Below are 25,039 nucleotides of genomic sequence, written 5' to 3'. Positions count from 1 at the left end.
ATTACCAACTATTTCAATTACTTACTGCACACGAGTTGGTAGTCCTGACCACCAACAAGACCTACTTCACCATCGGCAGAAATTATTATTGGTTGAAATAGCTGAAACCCAATTAAATATACTAAATATCTCGAAAAATTGAGGTGTAAAGTAAAAAATTTAAAAACGGATTCGAAGTTTCTGCACGACTTCGTAGTCCATATATATATTTAACAACAGCTGATTTCCCACACTATCTAGGACAAGCAGACAGCTTTTCAGGCGGGTAAATTCAAACATTGTGTTCTTTTCACTTCATTTTATTGCGTTCAATACTTTCCACACATTCATAAGCAAACTTAGTACAAAATCAAAATATGAAGCAAAATATCAATTCATTACGACATGCCTCAATTTTATTCATAGCAAAGATGCAGGACTACATATTTCCTACGAGCTGACAAGCTTGCTGTGGCACCATTCACATCGTACCGGTCCATTATTAAATAATACATGCAAAGATATTGTCCCGAGCTGTTCAGCTTCCAGTGCTCTAACAGCAAAGTTGCATTTAACAAAATTACTAAATACATTTTAATAAAGATAATATATATGCTAAAAATAGTTCAAAAATATTAACTAAACATTATTTCAACAGGCAACAATCTAATGCTTACATACAATCCCGAAATGTAATAAACAATCAGGGCTGCTGACCATTTTCAAACACTAGGATAAGACAAAATGGCTTATGTGCTTCTCCCTTCACTGTACACAAAGTACATATTTTGGTTTCCTTCCAGAGGGGATAGAATTTTTCATAGAAGTCATTACATACTTCATATCGCTTAATGTATTACATGTTCAAGTCATTTTTTTCCAATGTTTGCGCCATTTTTGTCTTCGAGACTACTATTAATACATCAAATGTATACACCATATTATATCGAACACTTAAAACTCTGTAGCTCTTTCGAGTACTGCCTTCCTTGTGCTTTATATTGGTTTATTCTACACAAAAATTTGTGAATTTTGATATTAAATGCATATGAAAACTTTCAGTCATTAACATAATTGATTAATGATGCCTACTTCATAACTGTAGAACCTTAGGACCTCATAATTTAGAATAGCTATAAAAAAAACATTAATAGTAGAAAAATCTGGAGGAGCTTTTCGATCGATAAATCCTCTTCATAAACTGTGGTATTTCAACATGTGGAAGAGATATACATTTTCCTAAATTGATATAAAATAGAACATCGACATGAGAGAATTTCGTAAAAATTAATCAGAACCTCTAATTAAAGATTTCTAATTCTCTTCATCATAAAAATAATACACTATACAGATTAACATTTGTCTCAAAACATTAAACACAAATTACCTCAATCTCTCCCATCTTATAGTCTCCGAAGTATGAGTAATTCAAGGAAATTACAGGAAGTGGGTAATATGATTGCAATCAGGAATATTCCTTCAGATTACACCCATATCAATGTATGTTTAATAAATTATCTTAGATAAGGGCTTCTGAACTGGTAATGTATGAATGTGATACATTTCTTAGAGAACAAGAATATTGTTCTAACATCGAGGATCCTACTCAACTGTGGTCACTTTATATATATTCTGTATTTTGCTTACTAAAACTATGTTATAAACTACATGGTCCTTTCAGTTCAGATGGATAAATTACAGGACACCAACAAAACAAAAGTTTTAGTACCACTGATATAAACACTTCATTACATCATCTCTCATATGCTACAGAATTAATCATTTACATGTATATATATAGATATATCTCCTTCTGTATTTCTTCCTTTAAAGCACGTTATTTCCATTTCAGCTACCAAAACTTTTACATCAATTCACTGTAATCCAGACCTGACTATAATCCAAATGTTAATAAAGAACTGGCATTCATTCAATCAGAGCTTTCAGAGACATAATTCAAATGAAGCGCATGCTTCTCTATTGTCCACTTGGAATTATATAGGAATGACAGTTCCTTCTTCCATATACATATATTTACTTAGGACATTTAATGCATATAACTCTTGGTCAGATCTTCGGCCTCAATTAACAACGTGTCTCATATAACCCACTGCGACCAATATACCTAACCCATTTAATAACATCGTGGTCAGAATAGTTGAGTTTGGGTTCAAACACTTTCAAGTACCGAACCTTGAATCCGGAAGGAGCAAATGGGACCTGAAAAACAAAAATAAAATATACATCAGCATAACTTGTATTAACTATAATAGTTAACAGTTATCCATACAAATATAACACAAATTGCTACCATGTCTCAATACCAAAAACATTTTAATTTTCTCCTTACATCAAGTATATATAAAGACAAAGCAATGTGATGTTGCAAGAATACAAAATAAGTCTTAAGAAAAGGATACATAATATCTCAAATGATTTACTAATTTTGCAATGATGCGATTTCATGTTGTGAAAAATGTGTATTTTACCGTCTAACTTACACATGCATTCAAAAACTGAACAAAAACAAAGGACAACAGCGCTAAACTGGAGAATTTGCTATGGTAGCTTTGAACCATGTCGTTATGGTTAGGACCAAATTGAACTGAATACACAATGTCACCAACATAAGGACATGAAGTTGGTCTGTCGTGTTGTTAGAAGGAGAATTCTTTTTCTCTCTACCTCCTTCGTTCTGAACATTACTGAGAGATAGCACCACTATTAGCGAGAAGATGCATTTGCGTAAATATTGCGAGTAGATTACGTAGCTTAGATGAGGGGCTCGCAACAGGAACAGTTTTGCTGACCTCTCATGCAGTGGCAGCATGATGCTTACATGAATTTATTTTCGTGTGTACATTCCAGATCAAATCAAGAAGATCCTTTCTTGCTCCGGTTACACATGCTTGCAAATTATACGAAGGTTAGATTTGGTTAGTTCAGGTTTTTTATTAACAAAGTCCACACATGCGCAGACAGCCAAGATGATCCTGTCGGTCATGGCCCTTACAATAGTTTTTGTTTCCTAATATTGATAAAGAATAATATTATGAAAGCGGTGAATAATTTCACAGCCATTTAAAGTTTTCTTCGTAAAAGACGAGGTATTTTCTCTAGACCAAAAATAAGTACGTAATTATTACCACGTTGCCGTTTTAACGCTTTGATGAACGTTAACCGGAAATTTACTCTCCTTCATTTGTATGATATTTCCTTAAACACACCTTTTTCTCCCCTTTATTTCTTTGTGATAACCAAGATCTTATACTACATCTGCATTTTCTTTTGGTGCATTCAAAACATCGCCATTGTACTGCATAAACCTTGCACTTTACTAATGGAGTGAATTATTTAAGAATATAGTCATGAATTTTACTACCGCTATTTCAATTGTCTTTTGTTTGGCACAGACTGGTATGGCCCGGTGACTAGTGGACAGCGAGCAACATCAACTACCGACGTTGGTCTGTGCATATTATCCAGTTGTTCCGAAAACAGAAAACCAATAAATCATAAAATTCATACGTGTAGCAAGGGGTGAGGTCATAGGCGCCGACTTCTTTGAAATATTGGAGGCAGAACTCTGCACAGAAGTCCGAGGAAACTTTAATTGCTGTTTCTAAAAAATTTCCCTACATATTTCACAGAAAATAATATAGTCTGATTTTTTATACATTGATAATACCCATAAAAATTGCTTAAACTAAGATGGCTGAAAACTATGGCTCTTGTGCACTACATTTCCCTTTTACTCCTTTGCTCACTCTTTGTTGATCGTTGCAGCAATGATGAATATGAACTATTAGTTTCCTGATTAAGTTCATTCAGAGCAATTTGATATTACAAATATTTATAGTCCTAATAATATAGGCCATAATTTAAAGGTAGCCCTGTATTACCTAATAATGTTAATAAATCAAGTTTTATTTTAGACACTTCTATTTATTAAAATTTTATGAATTATCATTAGTTACATTGCAACAACTGATCAATTAACAAGAATACACATGTGATGACGATCATCACAAAAATAATCACTGAAACTAAATGTTGTTCACTGTTACTTTTAAATTTCATAACAAATTTAAATGCTTAATAAAGAAATGTTGAACTTTAATCATTATGTGTTAAATGATATTAGGCAAACATACAGTTGAATAAATTGTTAATTCCGTATTCTTATTTCTGCATGGTAATATAAATGACTGTTACTGTTCAATTGTAATAGTTGACAGATCTGAGCTGAACTGAAAAAAATGTGGATCTCTGACAAAGAAGTTGACACCACTGCATCATGAGTGGCGATTTACCATCTCAAATGCAGGAGGAAAGAAAGGGAGAGGGCATTGTGAGTCGAGTCACTAACATGTTGCAACAACTGACCCACTCTACGGATCTGAAATAACTATTTTTGACTTATGTCCTATTTCATCTTTCAAACAAATTAATTATTTTTTTTTAAACGAGGAATATCTCTTCGAATTATTTGGAGGGGCGAGGCCGCTCTATTAATTTTATTGGGGAGGGGGCGACACTCCTGACTATAAGTAGAATGAATGATAATAATCCTTCAATAAAGAAACTTTTCACTATTTGTGCAAACGTCTGAAGTTAAAACTTACATTAAAATCTCAACAAAAAGTAGAAATTCGGTATATAATATAGGCCTAATACATGTTGAATCTTTCGTACACTACTTTTAACACTTTAATATAAATAATTGATTAAATGGCGATCTTACTCGTGTTAATTGTGTAAGCAAGTGCAGCTTACAGGTGTTTTGGTGCTTCTTCACACCATCCTCAGAGCTTACTAGATCTCGGCGTCATCTCAAACTTCGCTGCCTTTTGTGTGGGTGCATTCGATTGTTCAAAAGTGTTGAAATGTGGTGTCACACACACTATTTGACACCACATTTCAACACTTTTCAACAATCGAATGCACCCACACAACAGCGAAGTTCTAGATGACGCCGAGATCTAATAGGCTCTGAGGATGGTGTGAAGAAGCACTGAAACAGCTGTAAGCCGCACATGCTTACACAATTAACACGAGTAAGATCGCCATTTAATCAATTATTTATAATATAATAATTTATTGTAGGAAGTAATAATTCTTTTATAACTATCACGGTGACTCAGTGCTAGTGCATAGGACTTGTAAGCCAGGGTTTTCTCCAGATACTCTGGTTCCCATATGATATCCAACAATTCATCATCATCATCATCATCATCATCATCAATTATAAGTAATGTAGATCTACTGTACCTATATGGATGGAGTCTCTGACGAACTTATCTACACTTATCAGTACTAGTGACATCTATGAGCCACACTCACACAGTCAGTGCAAATAATAGCAAGTTAAAGTCCTCCGATTGTAAAATAAAAGAGTGGGAGCCACACTCACACAGTCAGGGCAAATAACGACAAGTTAAGGGCCTGTGATTGTAAAATAAAAAAGTGTTACTTTTATATAAATATGAATCAGATCATTTCATGTCAGTTTATTCTACCTAATATACAAAACAACATGTATACACATAGGAAAGGTCATTGGTGTGACTCCATAGTAAGACAAATTATAGGAACAAACTGGAAATATGGAAAAGATATAATAATTTTCATTGATTTGGAAAAAGTATACGACAGTTTTAAGAGAGGGAAAGTTTGGGAAGTGTTAATAAATATTATGTAAGTAAAGATTACATAACAAAAAGAGTAAAGAACACTTATGAAAACTGTGTATGTTGTGTGAGAACACCAAGTAGACAACCACATTGATTTGAACAAGAAATGGAGTAAGACAGAGCAACACCCTATCACCTATACTCTGTCTAGAAGTCATGATATAGGTGGAAAATATGGTTCGCAATACACGAGCCAACAGGTGTTCAGCAAGGAGTAGGAGTCAGAATTAGTTAGGGCCTAATTGTTTTATTAAAGCAACCTTCGTTATCATTATAACGTCTCGTTAAATAATTTAATGACACATTAGTCAGTTTTCGTGTTTCACCAAGTATTGTTATTGCTAATACTTACTTATGGCTTTTAAGGAACCCGGAGGTTCATTGCTGTCCTCACATAAGCCCGCCATCGGTCCCTATCCTGAGCAAGATTAATCCAGTCCCTACCATCATATCCCACCTCCCTCAAATCCATTTTTTATTATCCTCAAATCTACGTCTCGGCCTCCCCAAAGGTCTTATTCCCTTCAGCCTCCCAACTAACACTCTATATGCATTTCTGGATTCGCCCATATGTGCTGCATGCCCTGCACATCTGAAACATCTCGATTTAATGTTCCTAATTATGTCAGGTGAAGAATAAAATGCATGCAATTCTGCGTTGTGTAACTTTCTCCATTCTCTTGTAACTTCATTCCTCTTAGCCCCAAATATTATCCTGGGTTGGGAGAAGGGCTAACAACCCATCACCATAAAAAAACAGCTTGTTATGAAATTTCAAAATAAGCCTCGTTATTGCTAATGCATCTTTAAACTCATCATTAATTTATTAGGACCTATTCATCATGTTAAAACAGAAACGATGCGTTAAGAAGTCAACAACATGACAGACGTATTTGATGCTGAAATTCTTTACTTAGAACTTCAACATAATGGCGAACTTATATATGGTAATAGTACTTGGAATAATGTTTTTGAAGATTTAAGTGATAAAGAATTCCACGAAAGCTACACATTAAGGAAATAAGTAGTAAGAATGATTCTAGAAGAAACTGAATATAGGTTAGAATACGACAGATAGGAATCATCCACTTAACACCTCTTCAACAGATTCGTCTAGCTTTAACATTTTATGTTACGGGAAGTTTTGAATTTTTAGTAATTGGTGATATGAACAGAGTGTCAAAAGCTGTATTGTCTAGATACGTGAATAAAGTATCAGACGTATTATCAACATTACGACCACAATAGTCATTATTTTTATAACAAGCCTATAGCTAAATTTCCTGTCGTCATTGACAACAATAGATTGTGTACTTGTTCCAATCGTATGGCAGTAATACGGCAAAAAGATTCTGCAATAGAAGATCCTATTTTTCATTCAATATTCAAACAATTTCATATGCAAAGCTCTGCATAGAGAAATTGTGGCGAAACTAGCACTGAGTTTGTTTCCTTCCTGCTCTACTTATACACCTTGCACATGTGGATCTGTGACAGGTTGGGTTTGGTTAGTGCAGGTTTTTGTTATGCCTTGCATATACTATCAACTGCATCTCCACAGAAATCCCTTATTCAACGATTTTCACTTCCGAAATCACCAGAACTACCTCAGCACTAGTTTACCGAAATAGTAAATAGATGGTCAGGATCAGTACACGAAAGCACAACATTCCAAATATGTGAGAGAAGGATGTCTTTTTAAATGAGAAGGGTGCAAAGAGGTTTACTTTTAGGAGACAATGGATATTCCTTAAAATCCAATTTAATGTCACCTCTCCTGAATCCTGCCATACAAGCATGACAAAATTGTTGCAGAGTACATAAATCTGCAGTGAAATATAGTGGGGAAAGTAGTATACAATTTATGGAAGAGGAGATTTGCCGTCCTAAAGTTAGGCCTAAGAACAACTGCTGAGAATACTTTGCACATAATTGTGGCACCAATTCTGAAACTGTCCACCTCATTGTCTACAAAATTCTTCTTAGATTTCCTTTTAAAGTTACAATTTAACTGCTCTATATTCCCTCTATTTACATTTTGAAAACAATTAATTCTTTTTCATATGTTGCCTAATAGTCAAAAATAAGAAGACTTAAAACAACCAATGCTCTTGACCTTCCATTCATTTTTAATACAGCTATTTGAAATATTGTTATTTTTCTTTTGGAGTGTTGTCATGGGATAACATCTCCACTCATGTCATATTCTTTTATAATATTTACTTATTGTCTCTTGTAGACAGATTGTAAATGTGGCATGTGTTAAAAAAAAATATGTTACACAAATCTATTCTTTTTTAATGTTACGTATTCCATCTGTCCTTTCATTTTTAATTACGTTATGATAATACACTGTCCAGCGCCGTGGCGTCGTGGTCTAAGGCATCCTGCCTAGGACTCACATTACAGAATGCACGCGTCCTCATGGGGGAAGAAATTTTCTCAAGAAAATTTCGGCCATTGTATGGGACTGGTGCGCATCCAGCATTGTGATGCACTTGGGGAGCTATGACAGGTAGCAAAAATCCGATTTTGCAAACCAGCTATAACAGTTGGGGGGATCATCATGTTAACCACACGATACCTCCATTCTGGTTGGATGATCATCCACCTCTGCTTCGACATGTGGACGTGAGGCCAGCAGCCAGCTGGTCAGTCTTGGCCCTTCATAAGCTGTAGTGCCATGGGATGATAATATACTTTATTTAGGAAGAATATCGAGAACTAAGAACTTTTAGATGTTCTTAAAATTATGCCTCTTACCCATTTGCCTATCATTGTTTCGCCATGCCAAAGAAAACAAAGTCGGTCATGATCATACGTAACCAATGAAATTCGAGATTTGGAAGCCATGGTCGTATGAAAAATAAAACACGCAAGATACATGTACAAAATCCCCACGTTAATAAACACATGTTAATTTTGAAGAAACAAGGCTTGGTGAAACAGTCAACTTTTAAAGATCTCGTTAAAATTAAACAACCAGTTTGTTGACAAGTTGTTTGTCCTGATTTAAAGAAGCTTGGTGCAACCAGCCATAAATGTACTAAGATTAATAATGGCATAACTTACACAAATATACATCAATTAGCATATGATTATGCTCGTCATTTAGCTTGCAAGCATAACAAAGCATGGGATAGTAACAGAATTGCTGGAATTGACTGACTTTAGGGCTTCATGAATCTACATGACAACTCAGAGTGAGAAAACGTAGAACACCAGTCTGTCAAGTCAGGGTTATGTGGAACTCTACAAGAAATAGTAGCCGTAGAAAGAAATGACACTGAGAAAATTTTTTTCTCGGGTAATATGCAACAAGGGAAACAACTTCTCTACATTGGACAATGGAAGAGGTAGATGGACAATGTCAGGTTTATGTAAAGGTTTCGACAAACATGGAACTTTACATATCTTAAAACTGAAGACTGTAATAAGACAGAGAAAAGTGATACTGTCATGAAATTCACATAGCCGGAGAATTCAGAGAAAGTGCTCACACTATGGCAATGGAACACTTTGATGTGGACTTCAGCAGTTTTAAAGAAAAGATAATGTAACCATAGTAGTGCATTTTACATTATATTTTTGAGTGCTAATTAGTTCAACAGATGATTTGGACATTGTTCAAAAGTGCTCCATACGTGCTCAAAGGGGCAGTTTTGAATATGTTACAAGAGTTAGTTCTGGTTAATTTACTTTTCAGCTTAGATCATATATGTAACAGACAGGTCATCGCTATGTTAAAATCGTTTGCACTTTGAAAAGAACAACTGCGAAGATCGCCACCCATCCACCGTAAACGAACACGAGATGGCAGTACAGTCGCTAATGCAATTCAAATGGGAATTATGACGTAACTCCTTATGTAACAACCAGATGGCAGCATAGTAAACCTGACAAAAGTTATTAACGTGAAAGCCTATAAGGCCGACCTATCTGGGGTATATGTGATCTAGGGTTTCAGATATATGTAATTTTTGCAAATATAAAATTCTGAGGTGTTTATAATTCTGCGCCATTTAAAGTTAAAAAAAAAATTGATAATGGATGTGAATAAAAAAATGTAAGTAGAACAACTGTTCAAATGTGGCCTTTTCTTCCCTACTCGCATACTTCTCTTCCCTCTCTGAATTGATTCTCACACTGGTGCAAAACCGACTTATTGAAACTAGCACATGCGGAGACAAGAATGGACAGCTTCGAACTTCAAGGAATTTCAATGCCGGCCACATCTCAACAATGAACATATTGTACCGTATTTACGCGATTATAATATGCATTTTTTTTTTTTTACAAAATGTTGCCTTGAAAATTGGGGTGCACATATTTATCATTTTTATACCACAGTTTATACTGTGTTTATACTATCGTTAGTCCTTGGTGTTGGCTGTAAGTTGTTCGAAATAATGGAGTGGATAAAAGAAAATACGTTAGAATAAAATTAATGCACTGATGTAAAGGCCTTGTTTGTGGGATATGTCTACAAAAGAATACAGAGACAAAACTAAGAACTGTTTGAGGGAACTGGAATTATTATTTAATTGTTCTCCAGAATACAATAGAGAGTTTTCACACACTCGTACACTAAATGTTAATGCTATGCTGACGTCAGTAATGGTCGTATTTGGTGATATTAACGTTCGTAAAACTTCGGAAAGAATAATTACACGATATTACCCATTCCTTTAACATATCATGTCGTAGGTCCTATTATAGTCAATCAATCATGCTGTCATTTTTTTTAATTGAGATGAAATGGCTGCTCTTAAGTTGTGCCTTTCTTTGATGTACCGGTAATAGGAAGTATTTTTGCAGCACTATATTAAAATCGTGTTCTGACATTCTCAGAAAGTTTTTGAATCCAAATAGATCTTCAACTTTAAGCTCATTTAGAATGTCTTCTGCATAGTATCTTTTACTAAGATATTGCTGCATCCACATTCTCATTTTCTTCCTCGTAACAAGCAACAGAGGCAATTACAAAAGCCAAATCATCATCTGAGTCCATTGTCCAAGGTTTGGAAATAAGACACTATCTACATTAAAATCTCATGGACTGTTTATGGTGGACAAAGTGTTAAATGAAATTATCATTAACATGTTCAATCAACATAATGGGATGTTAACAGTAAACAATTTAACATTTAACATATTGTTGTTAAATGTTTAATAGTGGAGACGAGCCTTAAGCTACACCAGTGACAATAAGATTTTGATTGGTTCCATCTCCACATTATGTTCTACGAAACAGATTAATAATAAATCACCATAAAACACTTTTAGGGACAAACAATATTAATAAGAAAAAGCAGTGGAACCAACAGTTCCAGTACATACTGACGTAAATAAGTTTTTGTTCAAGTTAATTTTTAAAAAAATAATTTATCAAGGACAGCCATAATACAATCTCTACAGAATGCAACCCTGAAGTTATTACTGTTAACAAGTTACAAGCACCTTTATTATATGCCTGTAATTTCAGAACTATTTGTCCAACCTAGGAACTAATTGAAGACCGTAATCCCAAAACTCACTCAATCCATTTGGCCATTTTTATGATTTATACATATAGATGATTACATTTGAGATCTCTATCATATTTTACGCTTGTTTTCTTCCAAAACAACTCCGATCCCTCTCTAATTATGGAGGTGTTATTATGCATGTCATTTTAAAACTCCCTCAGTCCATAGAAAGTCCTTCATAAAAATGGACTTAACATGTTTTGGGATCACACACTTCAATTACATAATTGATTTTATGCTCGACCATGCCGAAATGTAGTAATTATACACTTGGTAGCAGACCTTTAATGTATGTCATTAAAGTACACCTACTCATTAAAGGTCAGGTCTTTCAGCCAATGACGACTCAGGTTACAACTGTTCAGCCAATGACAGGTCAGCTTTCTACGGTTATAAAACTGCAAGTATCGCTTATTCTCGGATATGCAATCGAAAGAGAATTAACGAAAAGTCACGGAGGCTGGAAATCCAATACTGTCGCAGAAGGTTATGTTCTGTTACTATAATAATTAGCGTTAATTGTAAATAATATTCAAATAAATTCAATTTGCCATCTCGTTTTTCAATGTCTAATTTAATTTTAATGTTATCTCTGTAGGTTCTTATGGCCTAGCAAGGTCAATGTGAACATCTGTTCCTCGGAAAAAATCAATACTTTCGCGTCTGCGCACATCTCACAACATACGGGACATTGGCCAAGGTCAGATCAAAGAAAATTAATAATATCAAGTTAGAAATATGGTCGAGCATAAAAAGTCGTATGAAACTCGCCTATAATGGTAATTAAGAAGCTCGTATGAAAATTATGAAATTCGCTTGCGCTTGTTTCATAAATATCCATACTCGCTTCTTAATTACCTTCATTATAGGCTCGTTGCATAATGTACTATTATTTGATTTCTCACGTATTTTATACAACCCCAGACAGAAGTGACGGAAACATACAATTCAAATGGCCATGATGGAAACACAATCCACATGACTGGTGGTAAGAGACCTAAGTGTTTTATATAATATGTAGATGGTAAAATGGAAACTTTATCAGCTTATTTACACTATTTACAAAATTTCCCTATATGCTAACCTTTCACATATGCATCTGTGTAAACGTCTGGAGGAAATCTAGAGAAATGAAATCCAAAATAGTACTATAACAGAAATTATGGAGGTGAAAAAATAATATTTTAGAAGCAGAGGAAGAGAAAAAAATCAGGGTGGACTGAGTATGTTAAATAAATGCCAAATCATTGATTACCAAAGAACATTATAGAGTAGGACGTAGAGGAATGAAGAAGAGAAAACCAAAAGAAAAATGAATAGATGGTGCCCAACAGAGTATGGCTCAACATGAACTAACGAAAGAGGACATAGCAGAAGTAACGTTAAAAAAATTATATTTGTTTTGGAAAAAGAAAAACTGACTTTTCTCTGCACTTTTTCTTTGCTTGGCTTCGTTTGTGTTCATTCGAATTTTTCAAAAGCCAACAACAGGATATCATCTTTATTAAAACTATTAAATGTTTATAAAAGAAGACTCAGCTCTTGGTAGCAGCCCTATTACAGTGCGAACTGTAAACATAATATTGTACAATGTAGTGATTCGGCATCTGAAAGCACTGCTCTGAGAAAGCCACAATGCACCCAATGCAAATAAAGGAAAAAATTAGAATAATTCACCAAAAAGAAATAACTAGGGTTACTTTTTTTTTGTGTACAGAAAGTGCCAATATATTCAAAATCAAAAGAAGAATGTATACCAGCCCAATTAGAGTATTGATTCACACATATGCACAGAGTGATTACTGCTGGGATAATGTGCCAAAACTGTCATTACTATGCCATCTTAAGACTGCCTGCAGCACGAAGCATTGGGGCATATTTACATAGCATGTAGAATGATGATGGTGGAGGTGGTGGTGGTGATGACGAATTAATGGAAGAATGGTGGGTTATGACAGAGGAAGTATGAATACACCACGAAAATATTTGTATACCAAACCCTATAATACTTCGATAATGTTGTCACATAAAAATAAGTCAATTTTAATAGGAAAAAGTATCAATTTTTCTTTCTTCACTTCAAGCAACAATGAAATCACTTCAACCTACCTCAAAGTTCATTGAAATTGGAGGGCGAGTCCATTTCTTTTTTGTGTCAGTTTCCAGAAGCTCAATCTCAGCAGATAACTGGGTCTCTTTCATGCCAGCCATCCTCTTAATTCTGTGGAAATAAACATTTTATTATTGAATAATCACTGAAAAATTAACTTTTAAATAATTCTATATTCTACTGTATGCCAGCCAGGAGCAATGCTCTGCAAGGAAGTCATCAGTGGTGCAGGGTAAGTCCTATACATGATTGGGTTCTAAACTATCACCTGCGTGACATCTCCCTGTAGTGCAATCCTGGCAAAGAAAATGGAAGTAATTCATGAAAATCTGCCAACAAATCCATCTTTGTCAAACATAAATTCCACTTGGATATACTGGGGTCTGAACCCAGATCTCCTGCATGCAAAGTTAATGGTCCAGCCATTTGGCTGACAGTGTGTCAGAGCAGTTAGTAGTGTTCGGGTTTTTCTAACTGCTTCTCCTTGCTGCAAGAGTTCAGGCATAATCATGTAGTGAAATAGACCTGAGATGTGCTGAATCACGCCAAGCAGTTTGATTAGAGTTTGTTAGTGAATTGACGTGTTACTCAGTTATATGTTAAAACTGTTATCATTGTATGTAAGTTAAATTGTTCATTATTATATCACAACATAACTATAGTCTATAGTGGAGTCTGTAAATATTCCGAATAGTGAAATTGTTTTCTTCTTTCAGTAGGATGTTTACGTTTTTTTTTAATGTGGCAATGTCAAAAGCACATTGGCCTTTGTTAGTACAACTTATAAATTCGCTCAATTGTTGTCGACAGTCTTCGTGTGTAAGACTGTAAGCAAGATTTTTTATGTGACAATGTCTTACGCACATTGACTGTTGTTGGTACAACTTATAAATTCGTACTACTGTTGTTCACAACCTTCGTGTGTTATTAAAGTTATTAAATAGTGTAAGACTACGTTTAAAAACAATAACCATAAACATGTTATAAGTTTTGTTTATAATATAACGTTGCCACAAATGTCATCATAATATGGATGAAAATGGACTCAGAGATTATTTTCCGGTTCCTAATTCTAACAATATATGGATTCAAATTCCCTTTATCAGCATGGAGACTCACTATCTCACCGAAAAGGAGGAAGATCATCTTGTCTAGTGCGACACTGCTTGGAAAAACGTTTAAGAGAATTTCATCTTTTTAATTTTTGACTGAAAGTTCATGTGGAACATAAGAACTCTTAGAACGAGCCTTGAAATATTTAATGCTGTTTCCCATGACTTACTTGTGTAAGCAGACATTTTCTGCTCTCTCCTATATCAAAACTGCTAAAAGAAACAGAGTATATGTGGTGGAAGACTTGAGATTAAAGATGACTAACACTGATCCTAAATATAGGCCTAAGATAATCTTAAGCATAAAAAACAGATCCGTCATTCTCATTGAAGTAGGAGAACTTAATTATACAATAAAACCTCTCTAAACTGGACAGATATGAAGAGTTTGCGGGAAAAACGATGAATGTCACAGTTTTCTTAAGGTTGATTCATTATCTAATTCAATGGATTACTGCGAAATTTAATGTTGTTCTTATGAAAAATTATAAAAAGGAGAATTATCACCACGAATACAGTAATCCTTTCCTTTATTTTCTATAGAAACAGCACTACATCTTGCAGTTATAGACTCAATTAGATCATTATGTAATCCTTAATAGAAATGTGACATTCATCATTTTCCCGCAAGCTCTTCATATGGTTTAATAAAAAATTGTCCAACCTAATGGGGTGTCCAAGATAGAGGGAAGTAGAAATTTTTTTAGCATGCAATGGAAAGGGAATTACTGTACATAATGTTAAGGAACTACAGTATTCAAACACTTCGTCATTTAGTTCGTCATTAACAGTTTTGCGAACTCTTTCTTTCCCACTGCAATTTTGTTCCTATGTATTTAATATTGTGGTCCTATGTTGCTAATGTTTGAAACTGTTGATTTAGAAATACAAACTCTTCTGTAATTTTCCTAGAACTAACACCATAACGCAAATGATCAGAAACTTCTTTCTTCCTTTCAATGGTTAATTCCACGAACTTACACTTACTCATTTTGTGGCACTATACAATTTGTACAAACTCACTCTCAAGAGTAGAAACCTCAACAGAGATTGATTTCTACACTGCAGACCTACTGATATAATTTCACGTAATAAAGTTTGTTGTGAAAAATAATGTCCCTTTACTTCATATTCAAATTTAGCCACAGTACAGTTACAAAAAGGACAAAGTGGGTAATTTCAGGAGAGTAGAAACAGGTTCACGGTTGCTGTACTGTACAAGGAAAACCCTCTCTTATTTCACTGTGTAACGGTCCTTGTAAAACACAAGGGTTCAATGAAACTCAACTCTAAACAGGTAGTAGAAATACACAATAGAACAAGAGAATCGTCCAAGATAGAACTATAAGGGATGTCGCTTACAAGATTGAGGGGTGTCCAACATAAGAGTATTATTGAACATTTAAAAGCATAGAAATTTGTCCAGTTCCAAGAAAGTATGTCCAATATAATGAGGTGTCTACCATACAGATGTGTCCAAATACAGAGGTTTCACTGTACTTGATTTCACTACTCAAATTCAACTGATATTAACCCCAAAATCTAACAACCTACAATTGAAGGTATACAATATAAATTCGAGTTCATAATAAACTGAAACTCTGTTTTACATAAAAGGAAGGTAAAACTATACAAAATCAGACACCACATGAATGCAGATCACATGTGAGAGACTGAAGAGACAAAAAAGCCGAAATATTATAATACTAACTCTATAGTTGAAAAACTAAAGACTTTCAGCTGAAAAAGAGAAAAATTACCTTAACTACAACTAAGGATGTACTTAACATGCGAGAGGAAAAGTGCATATAAAGGCTCTACTTACTTCCAAACAATGGCATTTTCTGAAGCTTTGTATTTAGCCTTTCCTTTCAGACAAATCAACTGAACACCTGATGTGTTCAGCGGGGTCGGAATCTTGACTTCAATCTTCTGTCCCAGCAGTGATGGTTTGAAGTTCGACTTCAGAACAACCTTCACTTCCATCTTAGTACGACCAACTTCACGGACTAATGGAATTACACGGAAAGGCAATGAGATGTCCTTGGTTGTTCGGTATCTGAAATTAATAACATACTATTTACATAACACTTCTGTTCTCTATGGCTGGATATTGGCTACAATGTTTCTACGTACAATTCTACTAATGTTTTCTTCATTGAATGAGATGGTATGCATTTTCAAGGAGTTCATAACGACTTTCTATAAGGTTACTAGGATCAGAATAAACATAAGGAACTCTAACAAAACCTTACAATGAAATTCATATTTCTATTTTCTTAAACAGTACTGTACTGCATTAGGTTAATGTTCCCTTATGAACATCTGAATCAACTTTGTTTCGTGTATGTGAATAATATTTTGAAGAGATTTTTGTTCCCTTCCTCTACAGGATGAGAAGTAGAAAAGGAAATGAGAAAAGGAGAAATTCAGAGAGAAATAAGAGAAGTAAAAAGAGAAAGGAAAACGTGGCAGAAGAAAAAGAAGTTGTTGCTGTTGTAGTTTAGTAAACTGTCCATAGACAGGTCTGAACCTCAGTGACACCAATAATTAATAAGGCATCGAGAGACAACAGTAAAATCAATCATTCAATCTTCTTAATGCATCCAGCTGTTTGCTGACAACATAAAGTCCACTGTAGTCTATTCAGTTGTTTTTCACGAGAAAAGAGGGGTATTTTGATCGGTGTTCATTATAGATACCTGTTGCTAGTAGCCAGAGTTGGGGTGTAGTCAATATATACTGCAGGGCTGTGTCTTCTGCAACTGGTACTGATGATTTTAATTTACTTCTTTTGTGGTTTATGGATGGACAGTATAGAAAAATGTGTTCCAGAGAAAACAGTAAAAGAAGAAGACAAGAAATAGTAAAAGACAAGAAGAGAAAAAGAAAACAGGAACTAAAAAATTGAAGAGAAGAGAAAAACGCTTAATGAAGGGGGAATGAGAGGGAAAAGATACAGGGACAGAAGACAAGATGAAGAAGAGAGAGGATGAGATAAGAGCTGGGTGGCAACCGGATGAGAATAAGAGATCTAGAAGATGGTAGAACTTTTTTTTGACTTTGTTATTTAACGACGCTGTATCAAATACTAGGTTATTTAGCATCAATAGGATTGGTGATAGCGAGATGAGACCGAGGATTCGCCACAGATTACCTGACATTCGTCTTACAGTTGGGAAAAACCTCGGAAAAAACCCAGTGGCTAGGACAATGTTAGGATGAAGTAAAGAGAATAGAGCATGATATGGGGAGAACGAGATGAAAAGAGGACAAAAATGAGAAAAAATAAGAGAACGAGATATGAAGTGGTCACAATGAAGAAAAAATAAGATGAGGAGAGGACATGAGATGGAAAAGAACAAACTGAGGGGAGGGAAATGAAAAAAGAAGAGATGAGAGGGCAAGGAAGAGATGAAGAGGAGAGGCCGTGATGAGAAAGAACAAAATGGAGAGAGAACAAGATGAGGGAGTGAAAGAGATAAGGGGAAAAAGTCGAGATGAGGATAAGAGGATGATATGAGAAGGGAAGACAGGATAAAAGGAGAATAAGATCAGTAAGAGATGAAAAGATGAGAGGACATGGTAAGGGGAGAACGAGATGAAAAGAGGACAAGAAGATGGGAAATGAGAGACCGGGATATGGAATGGCTAAGATGAGCCGGGGATAAGATTTTGAGGGGAGGACGAGATGAGCTGAGAAAGAACGAACTGAGGAGAGGGAGATTGGTAAAGAAGAGAAGACAAGGACAAGATGAGAGAAGCAAACGAGATGAGGGGACGAGGATGAGATGAGGGATGATGAAGAGAACGAAATGGTAACAACACAAGATGAGGGGGAAAGGACGAAATCTGGGTAAGAAGACGATTTGAGAAGGGAAGGCATGATAAGGAAGAATAAGATGAGTAGGGGATGAAAAGATCAGAGGACGAGATGGAACGAGAAAGCATGCATTTAAGAAGGCAAAAGTGAAATGGACATGGAAAAGGACAAAACGAAGAAAGGAGAGAAAAAATGAGCCTAATGAAAGAGAAGGAGGAGGAATGGAAAAGAAAAAATGTAGAAGTGCTTTTTTTGTCGAGTTTCCGCTCTTCAGCAGTGGTCTCTAATGCTCTTTCTACCCAATACAGAGAGCACACTCAGCTAGTTGCCATACTTCTCAGACAGATGTCCAACCTGTTGCTGAGGGTGATATGATAGACAAAATTGTGTTGTGAAGGACAATAGGAAGCAGGTTGTGACCCTTGTAATTGGTACTATCCTAGTATTTCCTGGAGAGCAATGGGAAACCACGAAAAACCCTAATTAGGATAGTTGGTCCCAGGAATCGAACTCCAGACCTCTCAAATACAAGGCGAATGTGTTGACAACTATACCAGCTTCGGACAAAAGAAAAATGCTATACCTCATTAGTTCAAATTCTCCATCAGGTGGAATGAAGCTTATTGAATGTTCTGTCTCAAACTTGGACAGCTTGACGCACTGATGGAACTGGCAGTCATCAATGACTACAACTGGCTTCCCTGACCGAGCAGGGTCATCACTACCTCCACTTAGACCCTTTCCTTTTGCTTCCATCACTATTTTATCATTGATTCCAAACTTGCATTCTGGCATTCCAGAAAGGTACGACTTCATTACAACTTTCCCAGCCACATGTGCTGACAAAACTTGACCTAGGAAAGAAGAACAAGATTTTATAACTGCTTTAATTTAATCGTTCTACAGTCAAAGGAGTCCAATACATTATTAGGCGTAATGAACCCATTAGGACTGAAGTGCTCAGGATTAACTTAGTATAAACTGTCAAAAATTTAATTTATATTTACCATTTTAATCTTATGAACACGATAATATGAAATATAAATTTCTGCATTCAAAATTATGCAAAAACTCATACAAATATCGCTACATGTAACACACAAATTGTAAAGATAAATGACATTTCACAGTCAGTGATACATATAATATAATACGTAATAAATAACGGTAATAACTTCTCTAACAAAATACGCTTACCTTGAGGTGACATAAGCAAGTTGACATATTCCAACACATCAAGAAACAGTTCATTACGTCTGTATTTAATTCCTTCACGCCGCCAGCCAATCTGTCCCGTAACTTGAGATGTAATTTGTGCCTGTTCTTCTTTTGTCTGGGATTTAATGCCTTGTTGTGTAATGAAGGTCTTTAGAACTCCTGTGTCAGAATTCTGAGGGTACCCGAAATCCAAGATTTCTGTTCACAAAAAATTTTATTACAATCACTACCAAGAAAGAACATGGAAATTACAATAAAAATAAAATCGGAACTATAAATTTTACACGAATAACGTTAGAAAAGAGGGTAAGATCGTTTAAAAAATAAAGAAGGAAAAAAGAAAAAGAAGATAGTAAATAAAGTAAGGAAAGAAAGAATACATCTTGATTACACAACTTTTAACACTATATCACTTCGAAATATGTATTACATATCTTTCTCATGTTAAATATTACAGTACTGGTTAACTAGTTTCAGCCTGTTATTGGGCATCTTCAGAACTGGTCAGAAAAATCACCCATCTCGACACTTCATTTTATATTAGCTTAAAAATTTGTTAACCTTTCGAATAATTTTATTGTGCCTTAAAAATTCTTTACTGGTACTTAAAGTACATTAACTATCTGCGTTGATAAGTTCCATGATTGTTTATTTTAATTAAAAATAATGATGTTATTTTTTTGTTAACAGATCTGACAAATAACACGTAAAACATGTTTTTACTTTATTTTACACAGAAAGATCCATGAATACATTAAGCTGTGAGATATTCAGAAATATTACTACCGGTACATATTAGTATCTTATTTTCACAGCAGGGTAAATAATTTTACTTTAGTATGAGATCTATGATATAAAAGAATGGCTGTTTTGCACATGATAATTATACATGGTTCTATTTAAGAAAGATTCGAGATACAGCATTCAAAAAGGGAAAGCTGGACTTAAGTGCACAATACCGGAGCAGGCGTATGGTAATTGCGTAGAAGACACCAGCTGTTCACATATGCCACTTTTGAACTACTCTTACGTCTCGTAAGCATTACTGTTAACTCTGATACTTTTATCTATGTTTGTTATGCATTATGTTAGTTTTTGACAGTTCAGGAATAATACAGAAGAGTTATGGCAAAAGTATCTTGGGGGCAGCAGCAGAGGCTTGGCCCTGCTATAACCCTCCGGCTTTATCGTAAATGCAATGAATATCGTCTTTGGAGGTAGAGGAAGCATTGACACACACAGATATATATATATATAATATGTCATTTTAGTGCTCACCTTATATCTAATTCGCGTCTTCATCCATACTTTTAAATTGTCAATGTGATGTTCTGAAGTAATAAAATACTATTAACATTAACCTATATACGGATATTGTTCATAAAATTGAAATAGGTAGACCTATACTGCACTGACAGTTCATTGCTCACTGTTTACTGCTGGTTTCACTCAATGCTGGTTAATTGTGTCGTGTTAAGGAAACGTCTGCTTAAACCCTGTTTTCAATATGCGAATTAACATCGTTGTTGATGCCATCTAGTGTGGGGTTTATATTAATGAAGCTGTATTTATGTTGGAAATAATTTAGAGGTTGTTCTCACAACTTGACTTAAGCTAAGAGTGTGTCGAGTTGGAGTTTCGAGGATCGAATCCTGCTTAGGAAAAGTAAGTAATTTAAAAATATGATATGCATTGTAGTTGGTTCAATGTAGATTAAATATAAGTAATGTGTGAAATAAGTAACATTGTGAGTGATATAAGTTATAAAATAGGTGATAAGAATGACAGATAGGAGAAGAGAAGGAGAGTAGGAGAAGAGAACAGGAGTGTAATTTCGTTTTTATTTCCGAGTAAATAAGATGACATCATAAGTAGCGGTACTCGAAATATTCGCCGCTTTGGGTATTGTGCACTTGTTCCAAAAACTGTTTCAAAAGTTATTCTAATAAAAAAAAAAAAAAAAGCTTACCGTCAAGAAGTTCATAGATAAGGACAAAGTTGTTCTTAATATTCTCCTCTGAAATCTTTCCAAAGTAAGATTGCATAACATCAATAATTTTTAGAAGAAATTCAAAAACCATTGCAGCGTTCACATTTTGCTTGGTAACGGCTGCAAGCCAGATGTTTGCTCGCTGAAACCAGAAAGAAACAAACATTTACTGTAAGAACTCATATTACTACAAACCTCGTAGTATAACGTCATCGTAACAGAGTAACATTGCACACTAGGCCTTTAGTGCAGCTATTTTCTTACCTCCTAACCTTTTCAGTCCGTAAACATTAGTAAGTCATACAAGTGGTTAAAATTTGTGCACAACTTTGTATAAGTTACGTCATTAATTCATAGAATTTTTCTGAATAAATTTCGTTATATTTTCAGGAAAATTCTATAAATTAATGACGTATGCAAAGTCGTAACTCTACAACAGACCTTCTACCTTTACTTCCCTCCCTAAGGAAGTCATACCGCACTAAGGATTTTACAGCCCTTCCAGTTTTTTCACCACAAATAGCTAGTCAGATATGAAGCCACTGTATGCTGAATGACATACTGGACAAGGAAATAAAATGTACCTGTTTTTAGTGTTTTATATTTCGCAACGTTCATAAATATTTGTCTTCTGTTTTCAGATAATTCTTGTGCAAGCTTGGGAGAATATTTCACAATGACGCTAAAGTGAAGAATTAGGTGCAGAAGTTTTGAGACGTGCCATTACGATGATAACCAAGTAGAACCAAGTACACAATGTCGCCAACACATGGACATGACATTTATCTCTAACATCATAATCAGGAAAAATATGCTTTTTTTCTCTCCTCCTCTATCATTCTCAACATTACTAAAAGGTAGTGCCATTGTTAGCGACAAGGTTAGGTAGGATCTGTTGAAAAGATATATCAGTATCAATTAGATGCACTGTTGATGATAAAGTTACGTAGAGTTTGATGAAGAGATAGAATGACAAGTATGCCCACTGTAAGACAAGGTTAGGTAGGGTTTTGATGAGAGGTAGATTGGTAACAAGTGCTTCGCGCAAAAATGACACAAGTGAATGTTAGCTCTATTAACTCATTGATATAATTGGCTATAACCTGTTAAGTTATATCTTCGAAAATGTGTATTTTCTTTTTGTGTACGCATTAAAAAATCCATCGTTAAACTCCGTAAATCTTGTACTTGTATAGTGCAATGAATTCTTAAAGAATACAGTCGCGAATTTTACTAGCAACATTTCGATTCTCTTTTGTTTTACATGGCTCAGTGACTAGTGCAAGCATAGTCAGCACTGCTGTACTGTCGGCATTAACCATTTGTTCCCACAATGGTTTTAATTACGCCACAGAGACATATTGATTTATTTAATTTAGAAGCTAAATCTGTAGTAGAGACACAATGTAGGTATCGTAATAATTTTAATTCTCGATCAGCATCATCGCCAAAAACAATACTGAATACAGTAAATAAATTCATGAAAACGGAACAGTTCTTAACCTAAACAAAGTAAATTCAAGAAGATCGAGGATGGCAAAGACACAAGAAAACACTGAAGCTATATAGCAATCAGTCAGAACCCAAATAGTATACCGAAGATATGCGCAGGAACTAAAGCTGTGTCAAACATTCAGGAGAATTCCGAAGAACTCAAACCATTTCCGTATAAAATGCAAATGAAACACTCACTAACAATTCAAGACAAGCATCAATATGTTGAAATGTGTAATAGTTTCAACTAAACAATGTAAGATGATGAAGAGAGCTTTTAAGGTTGCAGACAGGTTGTTCCCTGAGATCATTTGGTAGACTGAACTCTGAAATCTCACATTCTTGAGATTCACTAATCCAGCGGTTTTCAAAGTGTAGGTTGCAGACAAATTTTTGAAGGGCCACAAATCAAATGTATTATTAACCTGGATGTTAAATATCGAAATTTAGTAGGTTTACAAATAATATTTAGTCAGTTTGAACACCGAATGTCTGACAATATTTCTGACAGCTAACATTATAATAAAATAGAGTAAAACTTTATAGGTATAAAAACTTTAGTACGAAATGGCTCGCGAAATGTTGAAGCTTTTGGTAGGTAGGTTCCACGTCATTAAAGTTTGGGAACCGTTGCGCTAATCCATTACGATGGAATGAGCTTCGTCTGTAAACTACACATTCTTGACCCATTCGTCATTATTTTTCACACCTTTGTTTCTAAATAAATTGAAATAATTTTAATTTTCTGTTGTGTAGTTGAAACCATTGTGAAACATTCTCCCAAGCTTGGACAATTGTATCTGAAAACAAAAGAAAAATATTGAACCAACTTTGCGAAATCCAGAACATTAAAAACAGGTAGTCTACACTTCATTGGAGCACGCAGTACTACTACAGTACTGGCTGACAAGATAGATGTTTTCCCCATTGGATAATATTAATAGCTGAATAGTAGATAATTCGTAGAAATAATAACAGAGAAAACAAGACAAACATGTCGCCCCAAAATGCTGTCTCCACACAACTCTAATTTCTTTTGTAATCGCCGAGGTTTGAATATGAGACTTCAACATGGAAAGCCAATGTTAAGAAATTAAATACTGTAGGCCTATATTAAACTAATATTATTCTACGTCAGTAAAACTAATGGACGCTATAAAAAATTAAATTTATTTTCAGACTTAATTTACACAGAGTTGCATGCTTTGTGGCAGATGGGGGCATGGCTTAGGCCTAATTCCTATCCCAACTCTTCTTTGGAAATGGCTGACCAACATTTCTTACGTGCAGCAATTTCCAAAATTTTCGCCCCTTTTCCTCTCAAACTTGCCAAACTACCAATTCTTTGTATTAACGTTAAATGATGCGACTGTTTTGCGTTCACAGGGAAATATAGCTCAATTCATAGACCTGGAGAAAGCAAATCATACTTTCGACAAATGCCTACTTCAACAGGCTAGATGAAGATTTTTATCATAGTAGGCTATAAAATATCAAAGTGAGATGCCTACATACCTTGATATGAAAAAATGAAGTTCTAGCAATATTTGTAACAGGAGATCGAACTTGTTGACGTGCATGTATAACATTTACGCGAAATGCATCAACAGCATTTCTACCGATGTCATCTCGATATACTCTTGATATTAGGACTTCGCCCTTGTGATTATACACAAACAGCCCACCAATCATGGTGGTGGGTTGCTTGCTGTGCTTATGGTCGTCAAAACCTGCCAAAAGGTACCATATAAATTGTACGAGATTCACAAATGCAGTGTAACATTCAATTAATGATTGAAATAAAATTAATCTGATTGAAATGAAATAGGACACAATTATATTTTTTCATGTTTCTTGCACTGCTATATATATTTGCTTAAATTATACTTGTCTACTTCCAGAAACAACTGTTACATATATAACTTTATACCTCCTTATCCTATTCGCTAATCTCATTTACTACAAAATGTTTCACTTCAAACGTCTACAAACGTTATCTTCTGACAACCGGTAGTTACAAATAGACACCCTATCCACCCACAAACATGGCTCCTCCAATTTCCTGCAAACTCATAAATCAAAATACATTTCA

At 34.9% G+C, this 25,039-nt stretch overlaps 1 protein-coding gene across 1 annotated transcript; it reads right to left on the bottom strand.

Annotated features, from left to right (window-relative positions):
• Window positions 1-266: 266 nt before the first annotated feature.
• AP-2mu (adaptor protein complex 2, mu subunit) lies at window positions 267-25,029 on the bottom strand. Its single transcript, XM_069821604.1, has 8 exons — window positions 24,878-25,029; window positions 24,463-24,677; window positions 21,433-21,595; window positions 19,443-19,661; window positions 18,829-19,099; window positions 16,248-16,481; window positions 13,310-13,421; window positions 267-2,199 (listed from the first exon to the last, which is right to left on the bottom strand). Exons 2-8 carry the CDS (start codon window positions 24,637-24,639, stop codon window positions 2,065-2,067), a joined length of 1,311 nt encoding a protein of 436 aa, XP_069677705.1. The 5' UTR covers window positions 24,640-24,677; window positions 24,878-25,029; the 3' UTR covers window positions 267-2,064.
• Window positions 25,030-25,039: the final 10 nt, after the last annotated feature.

The sequence above is a fragment of the Periplaneta americana genome, chromosome 1 (assembly GCF_040183065.1).
Source record: "Periplaneta americana isolate PAMFEO1 chromosome 1, P.americana_PAMFEO1_priV1, whole genome shotgun sequence".
In the NCBI taxonomy this organism is placed as follows: domain Eukaryota; kingdom Metazoa; phylum Arthropoda; class Insecta; order Blattodea; family Blattidae; genus Periplaneta; species Periplaneta americana.
The sequence above is the reverse complement of the archived record's forward strand: the minus strand, read 5'-3'. Positions and strand labels throughout refer to the sequence as shown.